The sequence below is a fragment of the Monodon monoceros genome, unplaced genomic scaffold, assembly GCF_005190385.1.
Source record: "Monodon monoceros isolate NGI ecotype Baffin Bay Population unplaced genomic scaffold, NGI_Narwhal_1 Super_Scaffold_17, whole genome shotgun sequence".
In the NCBI taxonomy this organism is placed as follows: Eukaryota; Metazoa; Chordata; class Mammalia; order Artiodactyla; family Monodontidae; genus Monodon; species Monodon monoceros.
The window spans coordinates 22455141-22474712 of record NW_021703773.1 but is presented as its reverse complement, the minus strand read 5'-3'; the positions used below and the strand labels follow the sequence as shown (position 1 = coordinate 22474712).

The window sequence follows — 19572 nt, the reverse complement described above, 5'->3', positions numbered from 1 at the left end:
ACAAATATACATAATTATTATTAAAGAATTCTTATAAGAATGGAATTGTTATAAAAACACAAAAGTTGGAAAAACTGATCATATCCTCATCCACAAAGAAAATCGCATTAACTTCCAAAAAAGTAGAAATTATACAGCACAATGCATATTATCTGACCACAGGTAATAAAACTATAAATTAATTATAACAGTTAACTAAAAATAAATCCAACTCCTTATAAATAAAAAAGAAAACCTTTATGAAACGATGTAAAGAGGAAATGAAAACTTCACTGACAGGCTAGTTATTAACAGTGAAAATTCTACATTTCAAAATTTCATGGGGGGACTTCCCTGGAGGTCCAGTGGTAAGGAATATGCCTTACAGTGCAGGAGACGCAGGTTCAATCCCTGGTCAGGGAGCTAAGATCCCACATGCCGCGGGGCAACTAAGCCCGCGTGCCACAACTACTGAGCTCACACGCCTCAACTAGAACCCGCGCGCCACAACTACAGAACCCATGCGCCCTGGAGCCCGTGAGCCACAACTAGAGAAGAGAAAACCCACACGCCACAACTAGAGAGAAGCCCGGGCACCACAATGAAAGATCCCACATGCCTCAACGAAGATCCTGTGTGCTGCAACTAAGACCATATGCAGCCAAAACTAAATTAAATAAATAAATAAATAATAAATAAATCTTAAAAAAAAAAAACTTCATGGGACACATTTTCATTTAGGTCCGAAGCAAATCAGGAGCGCTGCCGTCACCGCTATAATCTGTTACTGTTATAGAACTTCTTATCAAGGCAGTTAACAACAAACAGAAATTTGAAATGAGTGGGGGAAATCAGGAGGCATGCATGAGTGTTTCTCTATGGGAACATTTAAAAAAAGTTTTGTCTGTAACCCTTGACAAAATACTCATTTTGCTTCATGACACAGTACAGGACACACACTCTCACAGAGGAAACAGAAGTTTCACTAAAATATGAGCAAAGTATGCTAATACTGTATTCTATTCTATTCTGTTTTAGGTGGGTTTTTAAAACACTGGTTAACAATCCACAAATTGATGTCACTGTCCATTATGAATCAAGACCAGTGTTTGAAAAACACCAATATGAGGCACACAGCTAGGAGTGGGTTTCTGGGTCACTCTCCTCCAGAGTGGCAATGTTTGGCAATATTTATATAATTTTTATTGTATACATGCTTTTCCTTGAAAACCACTTCAGAGAACATATTCTAAGAAAATAAATTTGTATATACAAGCACCTTTATTACAATATTATTTAGAATATAAAATTAAGAAGCAATTTAAACATTTGGTAATAACGGTATGGTTAACTTACAGCACATCCAAATAATGAAATACCATGCAGGCATATAAAATTATTATGCCATTTGTATTTACTGCCATACTGTTTTAAGTGAAAAAAAGGCTAGTAAATAGTTTGTGAAGGATGATCTCATTTTTGTAAATACTTAAAGCATATTTAGGGCTTCCCTGGTGGTGCAGTGGTTAAGAATCCGTCTGCCAATGCAGGGGACATGGGTTCGAGCCCTGGTCCGGGAAGATCCCACATGTCATGGAGCAACTAAGCCCGTGCGCCACAACTACTGAGCCTGCACTCTAGAGCCCGAGAGCCACAACCACTGAAGCTCACGTGCCACAACTACTGAAGCCCGCGTGCCTAGAGCTGGTGCTCCGCAACAAGAGAAACCACCGCAGTGACAAGCCCACACACCGCAATGAAGAGTAGTCCCCGCTCACTGCAACTAGAGAAAGCCTGCGTGCAATGAAGACCCAACGCAGACAAAAATAAATAAATAAATAAATTTTTTTAAAAAAGCGTATTTATGTCTAAGAAAGAGTGGAAGTGAATATAACAAAATATGACAGGGTAAAATTTGTGTGACTGCCTTGGTAGACTTTTTTTGGCTAAACTGAAGCCATTCTGAACCTCTTCCTTTCCATCCCTTACTAAAGAAAGAGGAAAGCTTTCTCATCTGCCCAAGGTCCCTTGTGCATAGGAGTGGTCGTGTGACTCACTACTGGCATTGAGATCTGCTGAGATGCTTAGAGTGGGAGGCTTTGCTTTGATATGAAAAAGTTAACATGAGTTGCTAGCGCGACCTCTTTTCTTCTTCTGCAGTTTGGAATGAAGGTTGTAAGGACATGATCCCTGGACCGGCAGCAACCATTCTGAAACCATGAGTCAACAAGCATGAAGGGAAAAAGTTAATATGCTAATATAGAGCAGAAGGATCAAAAGAGCCTAGGTTTTTAAAATGACATTGTTAAACAGCTGAACTACATAAAGTACATACTTCTTATGTAATACAAATAAATTCCTACATGTTTAGTCACTGTTGGCTAGGTTTTCTAAAACTTGCAGTAGAGAGTTCATAACTGATACAGAAGGATCATAGTTGACTTTTATATTCTTCTTATTGCTTATTGAATTGAACTAACTTTCCTAAAATAAATGTTATTTTTGTAATAAGAAACCAAAAACATATTTTTAGTGATAACTTCCAACTTCCTTCTAATATACCCATTAAGACACAAAAGTTCTATTGTATGAATATCCAGTTTTTAAAAATTATGAATAATGCTAATATAAACATTCTTGTACACGTTCTTTGATGCACTTAGGTATGCATTTCTGTTGTAATATGTGTAGGAGTAGAATTGCTAGATTTGGGGTATGCGTATGTTCACCTTTATCAGATAATGCCAAATAGGTTTTCAAAGTTGCTATATTAATTTGCTCCTCCTGGCACTGTATGAGACTTTGTTACTCCACCCTTGTCATCACTTGGATGTATAACTATTAATTTCCATTTAAGAATGACTTTACTTGCATCCCACAATCCAAATATGCATAGTTACTTCTTCTTTGAACCATGAGTTATTTAGAAGTCTCTGGTTACTTTCCAAGTATATAGAATTGAAATTTTTCTTTTTCTTTTTGATTATACTTTAATTACACTGTAGTCGGAGGACACATTCTGTATGATTTCATACAGTTCCAATTTGTTGAGAAATGCTTTATGGCTAAAATATGGTCATTTTTGACAAATGTTCCATGTGTACTTGAGAATAATGTGTATTTAGTGGTAGTTGGGTACAGTGTTCTAGTAATATCAATTAGGCAAATATGTTAATTATGCTTCATAAATTTTCTGTATCCTTCTATTTTTTTATTTTCTTATATTATCAGTTACGGAGAAAGATGTCTTAAAACTTATTATCATTGTGAATTTACCCATTTCTCCTTTTGGTTTCATCAATATTTGCTTTATTTATTTTGAGATTGTGTAATTAGGAGCATGGAAATATAGATTTTTTTTTTTTGAAAATTTAGAATTATTACAACTTCTTGGTAGATTGAACTTTATATCAACGTGAACTGTCTTTATCTTAAAAACAGTCTAAGCTTAGAGTCTGCACCGACTGACGTTATAGCTGCACCAGCTCTCCTTTGGTGAGTGTGTGTTATGTCTTTTAAAAATGCTATTACTTTCAACTTTTCTGCATACTTACATCTAATGTACACCTTTTATAAGCAGCATATATTAGTTTTTGCTCATATCTAGTCTGATAGTTGTTTTAAATGTGAATTTCTATTAAAGTTTAACACAGATACATACAAAGTGAATAAATGATAAGTGTACTGTCCATCCTGACAAAGTAAATGCAGCTGTGTAGCCACAGCACCCAGATCAGGAAACAGAACATAACCTTCACATACAGGCACCTTCTCGTGCCCCCTTTTAGTCACTGTTCTTCCAAGTGTAAACACTATTCTAACACTGTAGATTAGTTTTACCTGCTTTTGAACTTTATATAAATAGACTCATTCAGATTAATTGGAGTATTTAATGAAATATTAGTAAAATAAATAAACGTTGACTTGCAATGTACTTAAGGAAATTTTTATGTTTAAATCAGCCACCTAAATACATGTCTTGTATTCATTACACATTTGACAGTTTTTCTCTCCTTTCTTAATTCCTTTTGGATTATGTATGTATGATTATTATTGCTCCTTTTCCTCTCCTCTATTACCTTGCTATTTGTATATTTTAATTAATCTCTTTCTGGAATAGTGCCCTAGAGATGATTTTTAAAAATTGAAATATTGGTCAATCGAAGTCTAATATAAATTTACACTCCCACAACTTCCCAGGCAATGCAAAGACATTTAAACACTTTAACTTTGAATTTTACATTTCTCCTACCTTCTGTGCTTCTGTTGTCATGTATTTCCATTCCGTATGGGTTTTTAATCTAAAAATTATTATTACTACTATTATTATTAGCTTAGTTTTTCCTACACGTTTACCCTTTCTGTGGCTCTTCATCCCTTCCTCCATCTCTGTGCTTCCATTTGTGACAATTTTCCTTCTACCTTAAGAATTTAGCATTTCCTCCACTCTAAACGTGCTGGCAATAAATTCTCTCAGTGTTCTGTCTCTAGAAAAAGCCATTATTTTGCCTTCCTTTAAAAAAAAATTTTATTTATTTGACTACGCTGGGTCTCAGTGTGGCACGCAGGATCTATTTCCCCTACCGGGGATTGAACCCAGGCCCCCTGCATGGGAGCACGGAGTCTTAACCACTGAACCACCTGGGAAGTCCCTTGCCTTCATTTTTGAGGGATATTTTCACTGGATATAGAACTGATCATTATTTTTCTTTTATCATTTGGGAATATCATTCTATGTCTTTCTAGATTCCAGTATTTCTGTTGGAAAGTCAGCTGTCAGTCTTATCACTGCTTCTTTGAACAATTTTCTATTTCTGCTTTTAAGTTTTTCTCATTTCTGTGGTATCAGCGGTTCTGAAATTAATGGGTTTCACAGCACTTCTTGAGTCTATGATTTGCTATTTCTTGTCTGTTTCAGAAAGTTCTCAAACTTTCTCTCTCAAATATTACTTGTGTCTCATCTTCTCTCTCTAATCCTTCTGTGGCCTTTTTACTATGTCCCATGTGTCTCGAACATTCTTTTCTGCCTTTTTCATCTTTTTGCCTATTTAAGCTGGAGAGCTGTCTTCAGTTATAGAGTTCACCTTTTAAAAAAGATTCTAGTTTACTAGTGCAGGTCTCCATTTTGTCATTTAGTTCTTTTATCATAGGTCTCTTTAAAGTCATATCGGTAACTGGACCAGTGGGTTTGAGTCTATTGTCTACTGTTTTTCTCTTGATTTTTCAGTCAAGACTTGCCTGTTTATTTCTCCTGAGTTTCCAGTCAGGACTTGTTTTCCCATATACTGGGAATGCTGCATATTGTATACAGAAAACTGTAGATATCATTTGACACTCCGTATGTTGTTATCTTTTTCTAGAGAGCACAGGCTTTTGCTTATGAAGGGCACCTAGGCTACAGGCAGACCATCTTAACCCAGAGTGGAGTTAGTCAGGGATTAAGATGACTCGAAGCTCAGCTTGGGCTTCATGAAGGCTTCAGTCCTCCAGAGGGTTTCACCCCTAGTTTACTTCTAGCTCCTTCTTACTCCAAGGGCATTGTCCTTTATTGTCCCAACTGAAAGTCTAGGATGTTTACTAGATCTCTTCTGCTTGGTGGCCCGTGAACTCCAATTTTTGTCATTTCCCCCATCCTGTGATTCTGTCAAAACCTCAGTTCAGTTTCTTAGTCTCTCAGCTGCTGCTTCTGCAATCAGTGTTTAAATGTAGGGGAGACATGGTGGCAATTTCCAGATACACCTTGTTCTCTAGGTCTTAGTCTGTCTCTGATCCATCACACTGTGTGCACGTGCACACACACATGCGCACACACACACACACAGAGTCCAGCAGCATTTTCAGCTGTTGCTGGCGAGAAGAGTTGTTTCAAAGTAGCTTTGCCTGTCATTGTACGAGTGGAACCCCAAATTTCAATAAATGATCTTTTAAAATAAAAAGTTACATTTTATTGGAAATGCATCTCATAATGAAAGGAATAGGATGCTTTTAAAAATCAGTTTGTATATTCATGGATGAATATGATTGATCTCTAGACTGAGACAAGTTCAGAATCCATTCTATTCCTATTTGTTAAATCTAAGTGATAAGAAAGTTGTTTACATAAATAAGTAGATGGAAATAGAAGTAGTCTGTCATTTAATTCTTTGAATGGCTTCTTTGAATGCCAACATTCACATAGTGATCTATCATCATAAATGTTTAAATAGTGTTTCAGCTGACAACTCAATTAAGTTTTTCTTAAATAATTTAAAAGAGAGCATTGGCAAATACTTGACTGTTTTTACGTTTTGTTATTTTGTCACTAGATGCATTCTTTTCTATCCACCTACACCAACATTTCGAACTGTTTCTTTGGCCCTGGAGGCTTTTATATATGGAGGCAATGCACCTTAGTAAGGTTCTTGATTGCTGAGGGGTACTCCTTTCTTATATAAAGTAGGAAAAGGACATGTTTTTAATCAGGACAATTTTTGCAATATATATGAAAGTTGATGATCTTAAAACAGATTCCCTTAAAATTAATCTTGCTCTTGGAAGTCCTTACAGTTTGAAGACCCTGAACCAGGAAACTAGGCATTAGTGCTGCTACTCTAAGGGAACTGTAAAGTTCAGAAAGCAGCAGGGCTTAGAGTGGTGCAGGCAGCTGCAGGTAAGATATGACTGACAGTTGTCATTTATTCTCAGGGTTGTTCCCCAGCTGAGGCTCTATAAGCTGAGCAGAGAGAGGGAAAACCTTCGCTGCAGAGCCAACGGAGCATTATTGCTTACTGTCTCTTCAGATACACAGACAGCCAGCCAGAGGAGTGAAAAAGTTGTGTCTCAGCCCAGCAGAGATGCCCTGACACTGCAGACACAATTAATTTGGATCAAAGCTACATACCTTCACGTGGCCCTGAGAAGGGAGAGACCAGGACCCAAGTTCACAAAAACTGAGGCAAGTGCAGCCATTCTGCGCTCTCTGGCCTGAACGGTCTCTCCCAGGTGAAATCTCCCAAGGCAAAAACAGTCACCAGACCTCTAATCTTAAAACCCAGAATGAATAAAAATGACTGGCAAAGGAAACAGCCAGCAAGCAATGACAGATGCCACGAGGCAATGGAACAAGGAATTAGTGAAAGTGGTAGACTTAGAGACGGCAAGGCTCGTTATTCCTGGAAGAATTAGTATGGGGGTTTCCTTTTGTTTTCCTTAGTCTTTACCTGATGGAAATCATCAGGCTGGAAGCGGTGTGTTGTGTGGATCCCACGAGCTATTTCTCTAATCAGGAGCCTGTGGGCCCCTTTCTGGACCCACCGTGGGCTCAGTCTGTGAACCTAGGCGCACTGCTCAGCCCCTCGGGCTGTCGCCTCCAGGCCACTTTCATGGCCTCCCAGGGAGTGTGGATCTGGGCAACTGAGGTCCTTCAGGTCAGCCCACCTGTGCCTGAGGAAAGCAGGGATTCCTGAATCTCTGCACAGGGGTCTGTGGGGAAACAAAGGCAGTGGCCTGGCTTTTGCAGTTTCAAAGACCAACCAGGAAGTTGGCAGTAAGATTTTGGTTTCACCAGTGCTTCAAGGGCAGGCTTTGGCTTTCCTGCATCTTATTTCCTCATTGTTCCCAGGGAACTTGAAAGGGAATTGCCCTTAATTAGGGCTCACAGTTCAGGTCCTCGTCTTATCTCTGTCTAGAGTCTGCCTTCCTGCTGGACAGTCCCATCTCAGCAACCTAATAAATATATCCTGAGCTGGAGGGAACTTAAAGCAGAACCAAAGAGGAGTGCCACTAAGCCCATGCATCTCTGTGCCAAAAAAAAATTTTAAGTCACTTCTTCTTCAAAACACTTAACTTATATCTGCTAGACAATTATTTTAATATATCTATTTTGTCATAGCAACATGACTGTCACAGACCAACATATTGTCAAAATAAATACGCAAATCTATGACGACTATAGTGTGAGCCACGCCCCCTTGGACACAGCATCCGGGCACAACAAACAGCTTTCACGGCCCTTCGCGGCAGCCTTACATCAGTGCCTTTTATTTTGCAGCTGAGAAAACAAACGCCTGCGATGGGAGACGTGACTGTCCCAAGGTCTCCTTGCCACCTAGTAATCAGCTTCCTGGCTCTGATACTTTTCCACTGCTTTCCTGACTGATCCTTGCTTCCTGCCAACTCTCTCCAAGGAAGTTGAGCCCATGAAAATCGCATTTCTCTAAACGTCCTAGAACACAGGTCCCGCCTTCCAAGTGCCGCTCGGCTTCCAACTTCCACACACCTTGTGACAATAACCCCTGTGAGCTGCATTTTATGGGATATGAGGCAGGTGTACTACGGTTGAATATGCGTCTCAAGAGAGCTTATTAAAACAGCTAAGTCAACTAACTCTTAGAAACATGTCACCTTCTCCAGGAAGATACATCTGAGGCACAGGAGCTTATGGGGACAAGTCCTTGGGGAAAGTGTGGCCTTTGATCTCAGAGGCCCTTTCCCAGGTCAGCCGGGCCCACAGGGCTGGGAGGTCTCTTCTGATCTGGGGATGGGGGAGGCGGCGGGGTGGGCTGGCCTGAACACAGGATGCCATGCAGACTGGCCTTGTGCACAGGAACAGACTGGTGAGATGAGAAGCACTCATCCATTAGAGCAGGTTCTGGAAACTCAACGGGAAAGGACTCACTGGGCGTGAAAGGTGATAATGGGAACCTGAGGGCAGAGGGGCATGTGCCTAACCCGGGCTGGGTGTCTGCTTTAGGAAGGCAGTGGTGAAACCTTAGCAAGGCATCATGAGGCCAAAGATCTCTGCCTCTGTGAGTCAGCTTTAGATGGGAGAGTCTCTGTCCCAGGGTCAGGGACCGTACTCCTCCCCAGCAGGCCCAGGTGAGGAGTGAGGGGTGCCTGGTGCCCCTCATATCAGCCACGAGCAGCATCTCTGGGTCAGAGGCACATGCCTCAAGGTCATCTAAATCCTGCAAGTGATGTCATGCTCCCCAGGGGGAAGGCATCTCGACTGCTGCACACGTGGTGGTCCCCACCAGAGCCTCCTCCCGGAGCAGGTGGTTTCCTGGTATTTGGATCCAAGAAGCCTGGGCCTCCTCGGGATGCAGGAGGCCGGCAAGCCCTTGACCGCAGGCTCAGCCTTGCCAGCGGCTTTGCTAGAACTCCAGCGCCGACCCAGGGATTCCTCAACCCCCAGCCCTCCAGTTCAAGTCTGTGATCTCCAGGTCTTACCAACTGCCCTTTTCCTCCCACCATGTATCTGGGGGAACCCTGGTCTCCCCAGCTTCTGAGCTGGTTCTGAACCACTTCCAGGAATGGCTGGGAGCGGGAGTGAGTGCTACATGTGGCCCTGCAAAGCCAGCGCTCTGCACACCTGGGCAAAGCCTGAGGGCCGCCCCAGTGGCCACACCTCGAGCACTCCGCGCCCGCCTCTGCACAGAGTCCTGTGTGCACAGCTCGCCCTGTCCGTGGCTTCTGCCCCCCAGCCCTGAGGCATCAAAACGCCAGACTCTGTCCTCTTTCCCTCCTCTGATGACCCAGTGGCCAGATCCCTCCATCCATCCCTTTTCTGGGAAACTCCTTTCCTGTCCCTGACTGGCCATGATGGCCTGTCTCAGAATTCTCATGGCGATTTAAAACAGGACTTGTGTTTCACTCTGTGGCCTTTGCTGCAAGTGTGTATCTGAAGCCCTGATGTGACCTTGCAGCATTATTTTGGGCCAAGAGTGACCTGGCCAGAGCTTCCCCCTCCCCCCGTGCACCCCATGCGACGCATTAGAAGGACACAGGCTGAAGCTCCCTTTTAAGAATCGGGGGGCAAGGGTGGGGTTACTGTATAGCTACTAACCATATATTCTAGTCGGATACTCTCTATATCTTATCTCATTTCACACGCCCAGCAAGCCTGAGAGGCACACATAGTCATTCCTGTGGGACAGATAAGGAATCTGCCACACAGAGAGATTAAGTGACTATCCCCGGTCCCAGCAGAGAAGTGGCTGAACTGGTCTCAGCTGTTTTCTTTCCGGTCATGTTCTAGCTCTTTACATTCCCCTGAGGTTCCTCAAGGGCTCCATCCAGCACAGCAGGGAGAACAGGAGGGGAGAGGCCGGGAGGGGACAGAGCTCTCTGCACACAAAGGGCTCTGGTGAGGTCAAAGTGCCACGTCTCTGTCCCACCCTAAGGAATCCCTCTGACAGATGCTGGATCCCACAGCCAGCGGCCCACCAACTGAGAAAAGCACTGCAGGGGCAGCTGAGCCCCCTGCCCGCTGGCAACGAGGGCGTGTTTGGTGCCGAGGGGGAAAGTGGAACAGACCCGGGGGTGGGTGTAGGCCTGCCTCGGCCACCAAAAGCCAAGCCTCCAGCATTCTCTACCGGGGACTGAGTTTCTACAGGAAGTCCCGACTCTGGGCTCTTTTCTTCACTCTGTCAGGATCCCTCCCCCTGAATCCCTCCGCTCCCACCCTGGGCTGTGGGGGGCAGTTGAACTGGCAAACCTGGGATGGCCGGTGGGAAGACCCTCCCCCGCCTCGGCCAAGCTCAGGGTGGGACCCTGCGCGGGGCGTGGACTCAGGCAGCCCCGGCAGCAGCCCAGCTGGCTTACTGTGTCCTGGCTGTGTGTTCTGGGAACTTCCATGCCCCCGTCTGTAAAGTGGGGATGACAGCAGTCATGTCTTAGGACTGTTGTGAGGGTTGAGTAAAATTATGTCTGCGAAGTGCTGAGCTCACTTCAGATGCTCAAACTCCTCATCTCTTTTCCTTTCCCTGTTGATGTCAGGTTTCAGACAGGCCAGCGCCAACGACACAGAGTGACCCTGGGGACTGAGGCCGGGGGGAGAGAATGACGGGAAGAGGCTTCTTGGGACAGTGTGACCGGCAGGGATGGGAGTGTGGGGCTGGAAGCCATGCCGGGGCTGTGGGCACCCAGCGCAGGCACGCTAGGTCTCTGCACCAGGCCCGCTGCAGAGGGTCTCCCGCTGCAGTCCTCAGCCCCTCGATCCACACCTGTGACATCAGAACCTCTGAGGATGCAGCCTGGGCTCCGATATTTCATAATGGCCTCGGGATTCTTAGCGTAGCCAGGGTGGAGAATCACTCCTAAGGAGGGAGAAACAAGGACAGAGATGCCCCTTAAACGGCAAGAAAGGAAGACCCAGCGGGAGTAAAAAGGATCGTGACCTCGTCCAAACTTGATTACTTCCCAAAGGCCTCACCTCCAGACATCACCACATGGGGGGCTAGGGCTCCGAGGTATGGATTTGGGGGACACGTTTCAGTCCCCACCAGTATCTGCATCCTTGTCCAGAGAGTCAACTGTGGATCACAATTACCCTTTTCAGACTTTCTGTAGCAAAAAATAAACTTCCATTGGGTTAAGCCACTGAGACTTTGGGGCTTATCTGTTTCTGCAACTGATATGATCTAAAACACCTTGTTCCTTAAACACAAGTCCCTTTACATACCAGAGCCCAAGTCCCTGGTTCTTAAGATCTGGCCATTTCCAGTTTCCGATCTCTTCACTCCTGTCTTAGTCACTCAGCTGCAACCGTGTCGTATTCTTTGTAGTTTCAGGAACACGACATGCCCTTGCCTGCTCATCTTGGAACCTTAGCACATGCTCCTTCCCTCTGCCTCAGATGCTCCTAGAAATCTGTCCCACCTGCACATCCATTACCGTGTCTATTATAGTCCCAGCATCATCCACGGTGGATGGTGACTGCTGACTCCTTATCTGGCCTCAGGACCCGAGGAGGTGTGCTTGTTCATCATTAGAATATACGAACTCCCAGCGGGAGTCACAGGGTTCACTAACCAGAACAATAAAAGGTGTTTTGTTTTGTTTTTTTAATGTTACTTTTCCTGTTTAATTGAAAATCGTTTTTGCGGAAAAAAATCATGGCAAATTTTATTCTTCGTACACTTTGTTTTCTTCAAAACCAGTATTAGATAAGGTACAATGATCATCGTCGCTATTCAAGCAGACTCTCGGGCAATAGAGGGAAATTAAAGGGTACCCTGGGGTTATTATAATGGACCTTTCTTGAGACTAAGTTGAAAAATGTTAAAGAAATTAACAGCTACAAAGTTCAGAGCTTGCCAGCGATGCCCCAGATAATAAGTCCACACGCTGTCTCTGCCGCCCCGCAGTGTCGCTCGACAATGAGCCCGGGGATGGCCACTCCCCGCTTGAAACCATTTGGTTCCTCTGGTCTCTGTAACAGGAGGGGCCAACAGATTTCAGCTGGTGTCGCCCTCCAGTGGCGCCTCCCCTGCCTCTCAGGTGACATCAAGCCCCCCATCAGACGCCTTCAAAGGATGGCATCACTCTCCTTGGACTCTTCCCAGCTCTTCTGGCTTTCCTCCTGCTTCCCGAGCAAGTCCATCTTTGTTTCCTCCGCAGACTCACTCGCCCCATCTGATCGTTAAGCATGAGCCTCCTCCACTCCAGGCTGTGTCTGGGGCCATCTCCTCTCTTCACGTGGGCTCTCCCCCGGCTGACCTTCCTGCCCACAGCTTCACCGGCCCTGGGCCCTCCCGAGAACCACACATCTGTGTATCTCCAGCTCAGTCCTCGAGCTCCAGGCACACGACGTGACGTGTCTCAGAGTCAACACAGATGTTCCTGTGCCTCCAAACCACTCCTCTTTCAATTTCCCAGGATGGGCAAAGACACACCTTCCCTCCTTAGTCCTATAAGCCAGAAACCAAGTGTCATGCCCGTCACTGCTCGGTCCCTTAATCCCAAAGTGCATCACCAGGCCCTGGTAATTTTAATGCCTAAATATGTCCCCAACCCACCCATTTCTCCCCACTTCCTTTACCCTCATCCACACTATTCTCACCTCTTTGCTAGGTCTGTGCAGTACCTTCCTGACGGGTTGGTCGCCCCTCATCCAGCCCCTCTGGAGGCCTACATTCCTTTCTCCACGGTGCTGCCAGAGTAATCTTGCCAAATTCAAATATGGTACTGTCACCCTCCTCCTTAGAATCTTCCAGTGACTTCCTACCCCTCTCAGCATAAGACCAAATTCTTCAGCTGGCCCATGGAGCCCGGCCTGGCCTCAGCTTCTCTCCAGCCCATCCACACGCCACATCCATCCCTTAACATACGCCGTGCTCCCGCGCTCCCACCCCGCTACCCTGCCCATCCCCTCAGGTGTTAACTCACGTCACCCTCTGGGTGAAACCAGATCCTCTATTAGAGGAGGTCATAATGCAATATGCTTTTCACTGTTATACTTTAAACAAGTGGCCTTTTCATTTCTATGGGCGAGTATTAGATTATCACGTGTCTCCTTGACTGAATGGATGGTAAGTTCTCTGGGGGGCTGGGGGTAGGGTGGGGAGAGCCTGTATCAGGTGTTGCTAACAGTTGTCTCCTGAGAGCTTATTACAGGGCCTTGAGTCACACCCTTTTAAGATGTTTTATGAAGAAACAGATTTGCCATGATTTGTGAAGAATGGAAGTTTGTCCCTGGATTTCTCTTTAAGGCTTCCTAGTTACCGTAACGGATGCTGCTGAGAAACTATGGGCTCTTCTGGCCAAGACACCATCCTGCAAAAGGAGACTGGACGTGGCTGGACAGCTCAGAAGACTTTCGAGTGCTGGGGGAGCCACCCCCACAGGCAGCAGTCCAGAAAGGCACCACCTCCTCAATATCTCTGCAGCAGAAACGGTTGACGCCTAGAAATCCTGCAGGATGCTTCTGAAGACAGATCACTTCTCTGAGACAACCTCTAACTTGCCATGTGAATTTGTAATCTTCTTGTTGCTGACGCGGACAGACAAGGGCAATGAGGCAGACCTTACCCAAGTTACCAACAAACAAAGGAAAGGACTCAAGGTGAATTTGACCCAGAGAGTCTTAGGGAATTTTAACCCAAGCCTACTCTTGGCAGACAACATTAACTAGAGGAGTTTGGGCTTCATTGATCCTTTAGTGAGTTTCTAAGACACTTCCCTCACGTTGAAAAGAATCAAATCAACTAGATATTATACATATGTATGCATTTCCGTGTCAAAGACCATCTAGCAGTCCTCATCGTTGTAGCCTCTTGTGTTACATGAGCACAAAATTGTGTGTACAGTATGTATGCGCTTGTTTTTCTAATACAAAAAAAATCCATAGTTTTTATCAGTATCCTAAGGGGGTCTTGATTTACAAGTGTAGGAACCAGCAAACTACATACAGAATAAAGCCTCTTCTGGTCCTAAGATTACATACATCTTAAAGCTTAATGCCAAATTGGTGGCAGTGTTGGAAAATTTAGTGAAAATCTGGACCCCCTGTACCCGATTGTTAAATATTTGCCTGAAAAGAATCCAGTTTTTACGCAGGTATTTGGAGTCATGTAGATAGAGTCCAAGACCTTGGCTGTAACGTTAACCCACACGCTTGCGTGATTGATGCTAGGCTCCGGACCTCCCCTGAGCCTAAGTGCATTCATCTAAGTTCAGCCCAATGGAAGGTTGTCAGGGACCCAGCACAGCAGGGAAGGGGAAGATTCTGTGAATAACCACAATTCCTGATCCGGAGTCAGGACGTGCCTCCTCACACATCCAGAGGAAATCCTCTTGATTTTAACAACCAAAACTTGACTGGAGCTGAGTCAGATACCCATCTGTTAACTCCCCAGCCAGCCCACCTCTGGGAAGTAGGGGAGGAGAAGCCAGCTGGAAATGTGTCTTTCCCCACATAAAAGGTGTCTTATTTGTCTCAACACCTAAACAGGACGGGAAGAGGCCAGCAGAAGACCCCAGACCCACACCCAACACCCTCCCGGAGCCATATGAATGGTTGCCCCCAATTCCTCCTGACTGCTTGGCCATAAGGAGTTAATACTGCAAAATCATGACTCAAGATGTAGAACTGAGAGTCTTCAGACCCTTGCTCCAAGGAGTTTTTAAACTACAGACTCCTAAAGGCTGCTGGTTTTTGTTCCTTTTTTTGTATTTCACGATAGCCATAAGAATAAACTTAAAAACCGCTGCCACTATGTAAGGGAGCATCGACTGTCCAAGGAGTTCAAACTCTACTTCCATGCAATATCTTATCAGTACGTATCCTCCTATATTCCCCCACTTCACCTCCTCCCGCAAGGCATCCTTCTCTTTGGGTTGCTCTTGATATGAAGTGAATATTGGAGCCTCTTCTTTCCCCCCACTTCAATGAAACTCCTTTGACCTCAAACCAGAGGGATGGAATAGGGGAATAAAATTAGTGAATGACACACACTCAGCTCTCATCCTTTGCAGAGCACTTCTAGGTCCTGGTGACGCTGGTCCTGGCTGATTTGGGGGAGCCTTCCCCCCACCCCAGATATTTGAGTTAGGGCCTGGGATCATTCCCTGAGGCACATTTTCCTCTGCACAGCTCCACGGCACCATGGGTGGGGTAATAAAGGGTCTGTTTACGATATTAAATTTCTCAAGGCTTGAGGTGGGGTCTTTTGGACTCTTTACCAGTGATCAATTTTTCAGTCTGCTGCTTTATCTACCTGACAGGAAGACTTGAACTACTGCCATTTCTAAATTGCACTTCTAAATATTGACTTAATGGCAAGACTCAAAGTGTCATAACACAGCTCACTGGAGCAATAAAGATTTTCCAGGCCTCATCGAGAGGTCTGTACAATGTCTGGTGGGGACTGGAGAAGGAAGAGGAGGGTTTGAGAAGAAAAATAAAACCAAGTCATGTTTAGAAGAAATGCCACTGCACTTCACTAAATCTTGCAGAGACAAATGAACACTCACTGGGCTATGAGCTGTGGCCGGAGAGGACCAAGGTGGAGGGAGAAAGGACAGCAGTGATCGTTAATCCCTCAGCTGTCAACCAGTAAGAATGGAGGGGCCAGAGCACGCCTGGCTTGGGCTGGGCGGCAGGGCCTTCAGAGACAGCTGGTTCTCAGGGAGCCTTTATTTGTGGATCCAGTTTAGAAGGAATGGACAGTGTCTAAGAAACAAGAGACTTTTCATCCAGTTTCTATCAAGACTTCAACACGGCCAGAGGGTTAGCTAACATCCATGTAGATCACTGAGGAAATTCTGGGAGGTTATCTGTTTTAGCTTCTGCCCTCCTGATAGGAAACACCATAAGCTGATCTCAAGCCGTATGTGTCACATCACATGAGCTGCTGAATCAAAGAAAGCGGTTGGCCGTTCCTCGCCCTTCAGGAGCTATTTTGGAGGAGCGACAAGGTACTTTACATTCACGTTAGCACTGAGACTTTGTAGCTACTCAGTGATACATGAATTCAAATTGCTCATTATGAGTAAGGAGCCGGACTCTCCAGGATGAGATAAAGAGCGATGCTCTGTGATACAGCTGAGAGAAGTCTGAAACATGGCAACTGTCTCCTTTAAGACCTTCCCCCGGTTTCCACGAGCACTGGCATCCGGGGCTCCCAGAAGGCCATCAGAGGACAGTGTATGTGCAGGAGGCATGTGGGGGTCTGGGGGGAGGTGCCGGGGGAGGTGCTCTTCAGAGCAAGAAGAGATCAAGTTCCAAGACACAGAAAGTCACACTAACCGGATCCCGGGGAAGATGGCCCTTCTGGAGTCGGGACAGCGTTAGTCTTGGTGGTCCTCAGGTTCGGCTCGAGGTGGTCCCCAAGAGCGCGTGTTTGCTCCCGGCCCCTCCTAGGCCTGCGGGCCCTTGTGTTTGTTGATGATGATTGCTGAGAATGGCCTCAAAGCGCAGCCACATCTTTCGGCTCTGGATCTCGTCGCGTGGGGCTGAACCCGAGCTGGGCTCCTCGACCAAGTCTGATTAGCTTGGCGGATGCACCGACTTGTTTTCTCAATCTTACGTCCAGCTCCGTGAAAAGTTGAGCCTCCACTTAAGGCAGAGTCTCTTCAACCCTTCCCGTGCTTGAAAGCTTCTCCTTATGTCAGCCCAGGTAGCTGCTATGGACCGAACCCCAGGCGTCTTCTGAAGCAACTCCAGCACTCCCCCGACACTGCCTCTGCCCGCAGAACCAGGCTGTCTGTCTGTTCTTCTGCCGGGTTTTGAAGGAACGCAGCTGCCCTGGCCGTCCTGGGCTCACCTGTGGATGTCAGTCTCTGCTCTGCGGCAGCTTTCAGGGCACTCAGCACAGCGCAGCTGTGGGCCTGCTTTCCCTGCTCTCCACCCGTCCTTGCTTGACGCCCCTCCTCCAAGAGCTGGCACAGCCTTGAGCCCCCGGAGCAGCTCTCCACGTGGCCACCTGCAACCAGCATCCTCCAAACTCTCGCTCCAGGCCCACGTCCTTGGTGTGGGCCACCTGTGACTCAGCCCGGGCTCACTCCCCCTTCCCCCCGCTCCCCCGCCCCCCAGAACCCGCCACGCTCGCACAGTTCCATCAGGCTGCCGCTGTCTCCAGCCCAGGCCAGCAAGATCCCTCCACATGCTTCCCCCACTTGTCCCTTCATTTCTTCTAGGCCTCCTGATCTCTTCTTCCACAATGACAATCATCAGTATTGCACCGGGAAGTTAGGAAAAACATGTCTACAGCCATATGCATGGAAAAGTTATATTGCCCACTGACTAGGAACACATCCTACCAATGCAAAGTCAGTGGTGAGTTGAGTATTCTGTTGTCACTGAATCCTGTCATCCTTAATAAAAAGAGTCTGGCTGACAAGATGAGAGTCTCCTGAAGCCCCCTCACAGCAGCCAGGGCAGTCTGCATGAGTGCTTACCTCCCTCACTGAAGTAAGTTAAGTACGTTAGTTTCTCATTGATTTAGGATGTACAGGAGGAATATTAATATAAAGGGACTTCATTTAATGCACAACCAAAAAGTTGTAAGAGCTTTGAATCCTCTTTTCAGTATTGTAGGGGAGCTCAAAATCTGTAAAATGGTACTCCAAGTTCTTTTGTAAAGCAAATAAGCACCCTATAATTTATCTCTCCAGTGTATCCAAAATTTTACCCACGAAAACGCATGATATACTGCAGAAGTATTGGTGAACCAAGGGAATTAGGAAATGGCATTATGTCTGGTCTGATGTTAGAGAGTTTGAACCAAAACTTAAAGAAACATGTCCATAAGACATTTCTTGAACAAAGACCCCATTTTCTAAATCCTGGCTTGGTCTTCAAACACATCTACATGCTTTGTTCTCAGAGACTCCAATGGTGCTTTGAGATTTGGAAGGTTGGACAGGCGTGGATGTCAACACACTCACCCGGCCAGTAGTACATGTAGACCTTCCTTTTGGCCTTGGTCAGAGTGATCCACAGAGGTTCTGATCCATTCCACCAGAGAGGCATCAGGCTGTCTCTGTTGACCCCTATGTCAAATGACTTGTTGGTGGCGGGGTCCCACATGTAGTTCCCGATCATCTGATGGACTTCACAATGGCGACCTACGTTAATGAAAACACAAGGCTGTCAGTTTATTGCTCTGGTATTTTTACTTTTCATCTTTATTTTCTGAATTTAAAAGCCATTCAGGGGCTTCCCTGGTGGCGCAGTGGTTGGGAGTCCGCCTGCCGATGCAGGGGATGCGGGTTCGTGCCCCGGTCCGGGAGGATCCCACATGCCGCGGAGCGGCTGGGCCCGTGAGCCATGGCCGCTGGGCCTGCGCTTCCGGAGCCTGTGCTCCGCAACGGGAGAGGCCACAACAGTGAGAGGCCCGCGTACCAAAAAAACAGTATACATTCAGTGCTTTTATTGTATTTACAAAGTTGTGCAACCATCACTACTGTCTAATTCTAGAACATTTTCATCACCCCCAAAAGAAACCTCATGCAAATTAGCAGCCACTCTCCATTCCCTCCTACTCCCAGTCTCAGGTAACCATCCATCTACTTCCTGTCTCCATGAATTTGCCTATTCTGGATATTTTGTATAAATGGAATCATACAATATGTGGCCTTTTATGTCTGGCTTCTTGCATTTAGCATAATGTGTTTAAGGTTCATCCATGTCGTAATATCTATCAGTACGTCATTGTTTTTCGTGACTTAATAATATTCTACTTCGAAAAACAAAGCAAGAAAACAACCCTCCCAAAGGAGTATTACATCTCTATGTAACCCCTAAAAGGGTTGCTTCTGTTGGTTACAGAAGTGAAAGACACAGCGCTTGGAATCTTTTGAAACATTAGGTTTAAATTATTTATTTTGGAGCAATCTGTTACATCTTTAAAGTAAAAATAACACAAACATTGGCACGTGCATCAAAAATTGCTGCAATTTTAGTGAGCGTCATTTGGCGTCGGGCTGAAACACGCTTCACGGAGCTCACTGACTGTGCTTAATCAAAGTGGCTTTTTTCATTTGCTTGTTTGTTTGCTGTTGTTCTGTCTTCTTGCCAGCAAGCCCCCCAACACCCACACTTTATTTTTAATCAAAAAAAAAGGAGAAACCGTAAAATAAAATTTTGAAAATTCGTAGACCCAAAATATCTTAAAGGAAAAACCTTTTATTTCATCACAGAAACCCATGCATTCCACAAATGATGCTTGCAACTTAAAGCCCAGAGAGCCAAACAAAATGTTTACCCAAAGCTGTAGAGTTAGTTTTTTGACCCTGACTGAAGCTTTCACATGTAAACTGATAAAATTAAAAAATAAAAACTTTGAGAAAATGATCCAGTGATTAAGGAACTTCTTAGTTTTATTTATTCCT

The 19572-nt window shown here is 45.3% G+C and overlaps 1 protein-coding gene across 2 annotated transcripts in view; it reads right to left on the bottom strand.

Annotated features, from left to right (window-relative positions):
* The window catches only part of ENPP6 (ectonucleotide pyrophosphatase/phosphodiesterase 6), a 92314-nt gene that overhangs the window by 30969 nt on the left and 41773 nt on the right, over window positions 1–19572 (bottom strand). For both annotated transcript variants that reach the window (XM_029226211.1, XM_029226210.1), the window contains exon 2: window positions 18127–18306. In XM_029226211.1, coding sequence (XP_029082044.1) covers window positions 18127–18306 — 180 coding nt within the window. The remainder of the gene's footprint in view (window positions 1–18126; window positions 18307–19572) is intronic.